Below are 11,262 nucleotides of genomic sequence, written 5' to 3' on the forward strand. Positions count from 1 at the left end.
CACTCTTTCTTGCATCATGGCAGCGCGACAGACTATCGAGAAGCAGCCACAGTGTCCTTCCGCACTTTCCGCCAAGGTTAGCGCACACTCCCAAACCCCGGCATTCCGCCCCGCAGGGGAGCTAGCAGAGAGCGCGGCGGTCGCGTGGCTGCTCTTCTGCGGCGGCGCCCTACGTCATCGCCGGCGCGACGCCCCGCTAGGGCGGGGCGGGGCCGGGCGAGAGGCGGGGCGGGTCCAGGGCGGGACGGGGCGGGGCGAGAGGCGGGGCGGGTCCAGGGCGGGACGGGGCGGGAGGCGGGCCGGGGCGAGTCCGAGGGCGGGGCCAGGGAGGGGCGGGAGCGGGGCGAGCCCCAAGAGGCGTCCTCGCTCGCCCTCTCATGGCCGCCCGTTTCCAGCCTTCGCGCCCTCGCTTGGCTCCCTCTCCCGGGGTCCGGCGCTGCGCGTGCGCCAACTTCCTGCCGCTAGGTCGGCCCCGCAGCGGGGGCGGCGACGACACCAGGGCCGGCGACACCAGGGCCGGCGGCGGCTGCGCACGCGATCTCCGCCTTCCCCAGCTCGGCTGGCCCTGAGGTCTCCCGCCCACCCGGCCGCCATGGCCGAGAAGGACTTCGCGGGGGAGCCGAGTCCTGCCTGCGTGGCGGCCTCCGCAGCGGCCCTGGAGGACCCGGACTCGCCTGGGACCCCGGACTCGCCTGGGACCCCGGAGTCCAGGGACTACGACAGCAGCTGCGTGTTCTGCCGCGTGGCGGCCGGCCAGGAACCCGACACTGAACTCTTGCACTGCGAGGTGGGCGGCGACAGGCCGGGGTGGGTGGGGACCCGACCGCCCTGCCCTGCCCTGCCTTGCCCGCTGAACCCTGACTCTGGGTGGACCCTGACGTCTCCCTGGGACCCCAGACGCCTGCCGCGGGCCCCTTGGCTGCCCTGTGGGCAGAGACGGTAGCCGTAGAGCCAGGCACCGTCGCCTCCCTCTGCACTTCAGTGCCCTGGCTTTTGGCGTGGGGAGTCTTTCTCCTCTCTAGATTGTCGTTTTTTTTTTAAATTCTGCATACTTCTGCGAGCAGAAAAATAAGATCGTGGATGTGGTGGCGAAGTGTGAGTTTGGCTGAAAAAAAATAGGCAGGGATGGGGTTTCCGGGACCGGATCGGAAGTCGGAAGTGTTCCTTGAGCAGCTCGTGGCTTGTAAGTGGCTACACCACTGAAGAAAATGTCTCCTCCCCCATCAGCGATGAGTCAGGTTCAGTCCTGTGCAGACCAAGGAAGGGCGGATAATCCGTAGCTGCTGCGAGTTCTAGAGTCCAATGGCCTTGTCATGCCTGGAAGTCATTATTCCGTAAAACTCCCCCTTTCCTCTGGCTCTAACTTTTTTTTTTTAATCCCATCCCGAATAAAGAGTTAATCAGTCCTTCTAGAGGGATTAATCATCTTGCACTTAAATTCTCATGTTGCAAACATGTTGCACTTAAATTCAGATGTTGTAAACATCTGAACCGATTGGACATATATAAGGTGTGGTTGGACATATATAAGGTGTGGTATACTTACATAATTAAGTATAGAGTAAATTATTTGATTTGGAATAATCAGAGTTACCAGCATTATGAAGAATTTGCTTGGGAAACCTTCCCAACAAAAGACAGAGAAAATTTCTCAATTCACAGATCTCTGTATGCTTTTCTTACTGTATTTTTCAAAATTCATTTAAGCAAAGAGTATTACCACATATTCTTAGCGGAGAGGATACCAGTTCCATTCCAAAGACAGTGTCTTACTCTTTGTGTATGAGACACAGGTATACATATAATGTACATAAATACCATGGCTGGCGTTCGTATCTCATGGTATTGACTTGCATTATCTTTAAGGGCTCTTAGGAACAGCTGGGCAGTTGTGGCACAAGCCTTTATATATACAGAGTGAGATCAAGTGCAGCCAAGGCTACACAGAGAAAAGGGGGGGGCTCTTAGAAATGGAAAATGGAAAAAAACCGAGAAACCCTAGATTAAATTTCGCCATGTTTGCACCCATACTTAGCAAATATCTCCGTGCTGATTTAACTCCTCTTTGGTTAATCATAATTGTCCCGACACCTTAGATAGCATGGTGCTAAGAGGTTCTTTAATTTGTGCTTCCTTGTTTTATACATCAAGGTACAATTATTAGGAAGAAATTATTGTAGCTGTTTTAAGCCAAATAGCCCATGGTGTGGTGGTTTTATCTTAACTTTTTCTAAAATATTCCATTGATAGCCGTGCTTATCTGCCACTTAGGCTGAAATAAAATGGATCACAGTGTAGTTTTTGTGCTTGTTATCTTAGATGACTAAAATTAATAGTATAGGTATGAGGCTCTCATGACATTGAATTCTAATTTCTAGAATGGAGAATGGATGGGTAACAGTGTATCCAGGGAATTTTGCTGAGAAATACTGTTTATTGATTTAACTTTTAATTTTTACTGAAGAAAGCTTACAGTAGAGATGGGAAAACGTATAGTGAAATTTAAAGCCAAAATTTCTTTTTTTCTTTTTGGTTTTTTAAGACAAGGTTTCTCTGTGTAGCTCTGGCTGACCTAGAACTCTCTCTGTAGACCAGGCTGGCCTCGAACTCAAAGAGATCCACCTGCCTCTGCCTCCCAAGCTCTGGGATTAAAGGAATGCACCACCACTGGCTAAAACTGAGATTTCTGGTAAAGAAGTTTTAATGAATTTTACTTATAACTGTTCCTTGAAATTGACTTAATATAATACATAACTCATGACAGAAGCTAAATCTTGTTTTTTGTGAATTTAAGTAAGGCACAGTCATAAAATTGCTCATAAGGATAAATTGTAACATTAATGCCATTTTCCTTTCGTAGATTTATAGTGCTTAAGTCACAGCAGAGCCGAATATGTTGAGACTTTTTTAAAATTTACTAACAAATATGCCTTCCTCTTTAGAACGAAGACCTAGTTTGCTTCGAAGATATCAAACCAGCGGCACATCATCATTATCTTGTGGTGCCAAAGAAGCATATTAGAAATTGCAAGGAACTAAACCGAGATCAAGTAGAAATGGGTAAGATGATAACAGTATGCTTTGTGGCTATATCACATTGAACTGTCTTTATATATGGCAGTGACAGTTAATAAGAAAATTATCAAGAAGAAACTAAGAGCTTTTCAAACATTCCTTTGTTTGTTTGTTTTTTGTTTTTAAGACAGTGTTTCTCTTTGTAACAGCTCTGGCTGTCCTGGAACTGGCTCTATACGATAGCCTGGCTTTGATCTCACAGAGATCCACTTGTCTCTGCCTCCCAAGTGCTAGGATTAAAGGCATGCACCACCATCGCCCTGTGAAACATTCTATTAAAAAAATAAATAGACATATTAAAAATAAGCATTTTGGGGGTTGGGGATTTAGCTCAGCGGTAGAGCCCTTGCTAGAGGCCCTGGGTTTGATCCTCAGTTCCAAAAAAAAAAAAAAATGCATTTTGTTTTTTAAATAATTTATATATTTTTATTTTATGTCCTCTGGCATTTTGCCTTCATGAATGTCTGTGAGGGTGTCAGATCTTGGAGTTACAGACAGTTGTGAGCTGCCATGTGGCTGCTGGGAATTAAGCCTGGATCCTCTGGAAAGAGCAGTCAGTGCTCTTTAAACACTGAGCCATCCCTCAAGCCCTAGAAAATAAGTTTTAAGGAGCTGGAGAGGTAGCTCAGTAGTTAAGAGTGCTTCTTGTTCTTCCAGAGTGCTCAATTTGTTCCTAACATCCATGTTGGGTTGCTCACAATTGCCTGCAACTCCAGCTCCAGGGGATCTGACATTCTCTTCTGGCTTCTGTGGGCCCCTTCACACACGCAGCATATACACACAGGCATACACACATAAATAACAATAAATCTTTTTTTTAAAAAAAGAGAAGAAAGTGAGTTTCAAAATCATCAAATTAAGTGTCTACCAGGGAAAAGGGTGCTGAGGATATTGCTTTGTGTAAATAAAACACTGATTGGCCAGTAGCCAGGCAGGAAGTATTAGGCGGGACAAGCAGAGAGGAGAAGGCTGGGAAGTGGAAGGCTGAGGCAGGGGGCGCTGCCAGCCGCCACCACGAGAAGATGTTAAGATACGGGTAAGCCATGAGCCACGTGGCAACTTATAGATGAATAGAAATGGGTTGATTTAAGATATAAGAACAGTTAGTAAGAAGCCTGCCACGGCCATACAGTTTATAAGCGATATAAGTCTCTGTGTTTACTTGGTTGGGTCTGAGCAGCCGCGGGACTGGTGGGTGAGAGAGATTTGTCCTGACTGTGGGCCAGGCAGGACTGGAGAAAACTCTAGCTACAAAAGGGAGCTGAAGAGATGGCTCAGAGGTTAAGAACACTTTCTGCTCTTCTAGAGGACCTGGGTTTGGTTTCCAGCACCTACATGGCAGCTTACAACTATCTATAACTCTAGTTTCACCGGATCCGACGCCTATTCTGACCTATGTGGACTGTCACATGGTGCACAGATATACACATACATTAAAAAATAAAAGTAATTAATTAAAAAATATCAGAAAGAGACAAGCAAAGACAAAATAAATATCCAAAAGGAAGTAAAGTTTTAATGAGCTTACTGTATCCCATAATATAATATAATTTCTTTCTTGTCTTACAGTTGAGAGCATGGTAGCTGTTGGTAAAGCCATTCTTGAGAGGAATAATTTCACCGACTTTACAGATGTGAGGTAAGTATGCTTTGCGTAGAAACCAACATTAGTTATTAATTTTTATGAAATTTGTTTTCCACGAAATAGGAAGTAGCAGTGGTAGAGTTTATACTTCAGATGTAGTATTCCTGGAAGTGAGAATGTAGTTCATTGAAGTATAAACTTAATAAACCTTCTGTTTATGCCTCAATATCTTCTGAAAACCTTGACTTGTACTATGGACAGACAAATGTATCTAAACAATAAATAGGTAAAATAGAAGTCCCCTTTTTGTTGTTCTATATCTTAATTCCTTTAAAATTGGGTAACGAGAATTTACTTATGCAAACTTACATGGTTTAAAAATTCATTGTTGGGCTGGCTGCTGGTGGAGCATGCCTTTAATCCCTTTAATGCACTCAGGAGGCGTGGGCAGGTGAATCTTGAATCGAGTCCAGCCTGGTTTACAGAGCAAGTTCTAGGACATCTAGGGCTCCATAGAGAAACCCTGTCTTGAAAACCAAAAGAACAAAACAAAACAAGAAGATGATTCTGTAGGTAACAGTGCTTGCAGTACAACCCTAAGGACCTGGGGTTGAGTCTCAAAATTCGAGTAGAAACCCAGCATGGCTGTAAGCTTACCTGTAGTTCCAATAGGTTAGGAGCAGAGACAGGAGGATTTCTGGGGCTTGCTGGCTGCCAGTCTGTCTCCAAGACTCAGAAGAAAGGTCCTGTCTCAAGATAGATGATAGACCAGGGCACCCAATGTCATTTAATGGAGATGCATGAGTATACATACCGGCCACACATGTACAAACACAACATTATTAGGCTTCTAGCGTGAAATTAACTTGAGTTCACTGCTTACTGAACTGAACTCTAGCATTTAACAAAGTTTGAGGAAACACCCATAACATTTAATTGATTTTTAAGAGTTTAAATGTTTTCTATTTAAAAGAATAATCTTATAAATGTTTTATAAGGCAAGACATTATTGAATTATTAACAAATAGTCTAAATTCTTTTAGTATTTAACAAACTTATCTGATGACAAGAAGCTTTTTGATTTTTTTTTTTTTTTTTTGGTGATGATCAGATTGCTCTTACTACAGGAATGTTGGTAACTGAGTATTTTGTTCGAGGTGAAAGCCTGCCATCTACTGGCTATGTCTTAAAGTAAAGGTCCACTACCTGAATGTCTAGTACATTTGCTTTGAGATTCATTACAGGAGCATGTCTTTGCAGAAGTAAGCTTCTTATGCTAAGTACCGAAGTGACTGGTGATAATGCAACTCCCACTTTCTAGGGGATGTATGAGGCTTTCTTTGATAAATGGTGTGTATTGTCTATGAACTTCAACATGAGGGACTTGGGGAATACTCAAGAGCATAAAGAAAACAAAAATGATCTGTGAATGGTAATTTGCTCACCTTTGGATAGTTTTAATCTTATGTGATTTACAAGTAATTTAAAACTACTCGAAAGTGATTTGTCAATAACCTCTTCTGTTTCAGAATGGGTTTCCATATGCCACCATTCTGTTCCATTTCTCATCTGCACCTTCATGTCATAGCACCAGTGAAACAGTTTGGCTTCTTATCAAAATTGATTTACAAACCAAATTCTTACTGGTTTGTCACAGTAAGTAATACAATCAAATACTGTTATACCAGCAGCATACCAACATATTTGAAGTGGTTGTTCTTTTTTTTTTTTTCGTGATAGCACTAACTAGACACACAGAGTTCTGTTTGGCTTGAACACTTATTTGAACAAACAGACATATCCAAAAATGTATACACTTATTTATTTATTTTGCATTGATGAATGTTGAACCAGGGTCGTCTTACGCTACTAGGCAGGATTTTCTTCTGTTGCTATATCTCAAACCCCCCACACCCCGATTTTGAGACAGGGTTTTGTGTGTCATCCAGATGGGCCTTGAAATTGGAATCCTCCTACCACAGTCTTCTAAGGATCTGGTACTGCGAGCTCATGCTACAATTCCTACTTCCAAGTAATATTTTTAATTTGAGGGAAATTTCTGGGCAATCTAATTCTATAAGATGAAAAACAGGAAATATATAGCAAAGCAGAGCTTTAAGAATTCAGATCTGGTTATAAATGCAGGCTTTTCTCACTTGAAAGATCATATACAGATTTTTTTAAAAAGCTCATATTCTTTTTGCTCTGTGGTACTGGGGGACTGAGTGCAGTTCAGTATTTTCATATTTCCTCTGCTGGTACATACATGCAGTCTTCTTCCTATCACACCCCTACCATAGTGGTCTGCTTATTGTCATCAAAGAAGCAACAGTAACACATCATCACTATCCAAAGTCCTTAGCGTACTTTGGGTTCCACTCTTACTGCTGTACTTTCTGTAGGTTTTGACAAATGTATGACATGTATCCATAATTGTAGGTTCACACAGAATAGTTTTACTTCCTTAAAAATCCTCTTTGCTTTGTGTCTTAGTTAGGATCTTATTACTGTGAAGAGACACCATGACCACAGCAACTCTTATAAAGGAAAACATTGAATTGTTGGGGGCTTACAGTTCAGAGGTCCATTGTCATCATGGTGGGAAGTATGGCAGAGTGCAGGCAGATGGTACAGGAGGGGTAGCTCAGAGTCCTACATCTGGATCTGCAGACAGCAGGGACATACAGTGAGCCACTAGGCCTGGCTTGAGCTTTTGAAACCCCCACCCAGTGACACACTTCCTCCAACAAGGCCACACACCTCCAATAATGTCACTCCCTATGAGTCTATGGGGGACATTTTCATCCAGGCCACCACACTTTGCCTCTCCGTTTTATCCTTCCTTCTTAGCTACCACCGATCTTTTTAATGTTTCCAAATTATTCCTCTTCAGAATTCTCTCTCTCTCTCTCTCTCTCTCTCTCTCTCTCTCTCTCTCTCTCCCTCTCTCCCTCTCCCTCTCCCCCTCCCCCTCCCCCTCCCCCTCCCCCTCTCCCTCTCTCTCCCTCCCTTCCTCCCTCCTTCCCTCCCTCCCTCCCTCCCCCGACTTTTTGAGACAGACTCTCACTATGTAGCTCTGGCTGTCCTGGAATTTAGCCCAGGCTGGCACTGAACTCACAGAGATCTGCATGCTTCTGCCTCCCGAGTGTTGGGATTACAGCATGTGTTACTACTTTGAGGCTTCAGAATTGCTTATAATTGGAATCTCACAGGATATAACCTTTTCAGATTGACTTATTTCATTTGGTAATATGTACTTGTTTCTTATGTATCTCATTTAAGAAATCTTCAATATTGCATGTATTTTTCTTGTAGAAACTTCTTAATATTTAATTTAGCCTGTTTTTATAGAGTTCTTTTACTATATATTATAAAAGTATTGTATTTTTTTTGTAAGTTACTTTTTAAGAACAAAATGTGTAGTTCTTTGCTCTTTGATGTCACAAGGACATAGTTACCTAATAGAGGCAGTAGTAACTAGAAAGAACCATATGTTCATGTTTGTTCTTTTTTCTTCTTATTGTTACAGGTTGATCATTTGCTTGAAACACTAAGAAAGTAAAAATGCAAACCATGGACAAGTTCCTTAACCTACAGTTAAGCTACAGTTTTGCTCTCTTTGGAGTCTAACTGCACTCTGAAGGTTTGCTGCTATACACAGCACTACAACTGAAGAGCCTTACAGTTTCCTTGAATGTCTGTTTTTCAGATCTGTAATACAGTTGAGTACTGAGTCACTGATTTCTTTGTTTTGATGCTTACCTATGTAAGGTTTTACACTTGAGATACTGTAACTAAATGTTTGTTTAGCACAAATCCTGCTAATCAAGATGCATTGTATATTTTTCAAAGTTCAGGTTTCATTTGTTAGTAGTCTTAATAATAATTTATGATGAGTAAATTGGCATAGAAAATTGAAACCTTTTTACAGTGAAGGAGAAGAAATTAGAAATCTTACGATAGTTTTATAGTCTTACACATACATTTTCAAAGTAAAGAATACCATGCTACCAATATTCTGATTTGATTATAGAAACATTTATATATGTGTCACTTTTTATTGGTTTCAGACACACACAGCACACACACACACACACACACACACACACACTCATATAATACATTAGTTTCCGTTAGCTATAGGGAAGATATCCTCTGAGTCTCTCAGTGAGTACCTGAAACCCAGGATAATACCAAACTATAATGTATCCTGTGCTTTTTCTTTATGTGTATACCTTAGACAAATAGTTTATAACAGGCATAGTAAGAGATTAATGACAATACTAATAAAGCAGTTATAAAAAGGTACAATTAAAATACTGCTAATGTTCTTGGTTGTGCATTGTTGTTATATTAAGTTGAATACAACTACTATGATGCTGTGACAGTTGATTTGATTACTCTAAGTGGGTAATGCATACAGACAGTGTGGATGATTTGTATCACAGGTGAGATAGAGTGGAATGGTGTGAAATTTCATTTTTCTGTTCAGAATTGAATACGATTTAAGATGTATGAATTGTTTATTTCTGGCCCTTCGTCTGATATTGTGGGTTAGTCATAGATAACTGAAACTGTAAGAGCCAGGTCATAGATGGTGAAACTTTAGATAAGAGGGAACTACTTTCATGTAATTTTAAATGAATATAGTAACCAGCAACATGGTTATCTTAATAAAATTTATGTGTAATTTTATCTGTCAGGAGATAAGGAAGAAACACAAATTAGTAATATACGAAAACTGACAGAAACTGTTGTCATAAGGTATGCTTTTGTATCAAAGGAAAATGAAAGTAATTAGTGGTTAGATTCAGTCTTATTATGAAAAAAGACTTGGTTTGAAAGAAGAGACATAAATAGGGAGTTTATCTTGCTAAAATAGTGCTAATATTATTGGTATATTATTTAGTGAAGAGTGTTTATTGAGAGTTGTCCTTTGGCTGTGTCTACAGACACAGTAGTGACTGAAGGTAGATGAGGGCTTGAAAGATGATTCCACATTGTTCCAGTGTCTAGTAGTGTTATGTATGCAGCAGGAAAGGGACATGAAGACTAATGCATTGTAGAAATCAGCTAAGATTTCTAGTTTATTGTTTCGGCATGATGTTAAGTGATTTTAAGTAACCAACTATTTGTTACAAGCTTGATTACAATATCTGTAGTCTGGTGTTGTCTATTTTGATTAAAATTCATTAATTCAGCAAATATTTTTTAATATTTAATAAGTGCCAAACATGATTGGCATCCAGAACTAAAGACATGATAGAGGTCATTTGCCAATGCTACGGGGTGAGGCAAAAATAATTTATTTGTTTTAATGTGTTAAGTGTGATCATGTCCAGAGAAGAGGTCTTGAAAGTGAGACCACTACTGAGAATAGGTAGTAGGGAGCCAATACCTAAATTCAAGACTCAGTGTTAGGCAGGCAAACTGTGGTGGAAAGCTGAGAACCTTGACGTCTGTTTCCACTGTTAATCTATACAGATGTTTGAGTTTCAGATTATTCACTAAGGGTGGAAAAAGGAATTTGCATGTAGAGGCTATGGGCACTCAAAATTAGATTTCTAGGTTTTACAGCACGGCCTTGTATAATAAATTTCTGATCATTTACATAGCTAACAATCACAATGTTTTCTATACAGCAGAGCTATGACACACACACTTCAGGAGAGGTGCAACCTTTGAATGTTTCACTCTGAACTTGTAGTGATGTAATTGACCACATGATGATAGTACTTGAAAGGTGGTCAAGGGATTTTTCAAATGCCTTTAGGGACCTTTAAAAATGTAATTAGTAGGTTGATTGCGTTTGTATAGATTTATCTCCTCTCATGGGGGGAGGGCGGCAGAGTGGGTAAAGGTGCTTACTGCCCGATAGTGAAACATCCTGAAAACCTGTGTTTGATCTCTGAATTTATGTGAAGGTGGAAAAGAAAAGAAAGGAGCCTCCAAAGTTGTCCTCTGACCTGGATTTCCCCATCCATTATAAATGCACTGATGATAACAAAATTGAAAAATAAAATCCTTGAAAGAACATTTTTAATGTATACTTTGTTTACTTATAAAGATGAATAATCAAATTACAGTTAATATCCACTTAGCCTTTTTGGTAGCATTTGGCTACTTGTTACCTACCCACAACATCAATTCAAAGCCAAGCTAATTAATAATGTGTCTTAGTCACTGTTCTATTGCTGTGAAGAGACACCATGACCAAGGCAACTCTTATAAGAGAAAACATTTAATTGGGGCTTGCATACAGTTTCGTAGGTTTAGTCTGTTATCAGCATGGTGGCATGCAGGCAGCTCAGGAATAGTATCTGGGAGCTGCATCCTCATCTGTAGACAGAGAGGCACTGGGCCTGCCATGGGTTTTTTGAAACCTCTAAGTCCACTCCCAGTGACACACTTTCTCCAACAAGGTCACATCTACTCATCAAGGCCACACCTAATCCTTCTAATTCTTCTCAAACAGTTCCATTCCCTGGTGACTAAGCATGCAAATATATGAGCCTATGGGGTCCATTCTTATTCAAACCACCACATAACTTGTCTTTAAAATGTTTAAAATGTTGTATTGAAGACATTATTTATGCATGTGA

At 41.1% G+C, this 11,262-nt stretch overlaps 1 protein-coding gene across 1 annotated transcript; it reads left to right on the forward strand.

Moving 5' to 3' along the window:
* The first annotated feature begins 329 nt into the window (after nt 1-329).
* Nucleotides 330-10,696, forward strand: Hint3 (histidine triad nucleotide binding protein 3). Its single transcript, XM_028868332.2, has 5 exons — nt 330-787; nt 2,943-3,060; nt 4,645-4,714; nt 6,190-6,316; nt 8,190-10,696. Exons 1-5 carry the CDS (start codon nt 593-595, stop codon nt 8,220-8,222), a joined length of 543 nt encoding a protein of 180 aa, XP_028724165.1. The 5' UTR covers nt 330-592; the 3' UTR covers nt 8,223-10,696.
* The last annotated feature ends 566 nt before the right edge of the window (nt 10,697-11,262 follow it).

Source organism: Peromyscus leucopus, chromosome 8a, assembly GCF_004664715.2.
Source record: "Peromyscus leucopus breed LL Stock chromosome 8a, UCI_PerLeu_2.1, whole genome shotgun sequence".
Lineage (NCBI taxonomy): Eukaryota > Metazoa > Chordata > Mammalia > Rodentia > Cricetidae > Peromyscus > Peromyscus leucopus.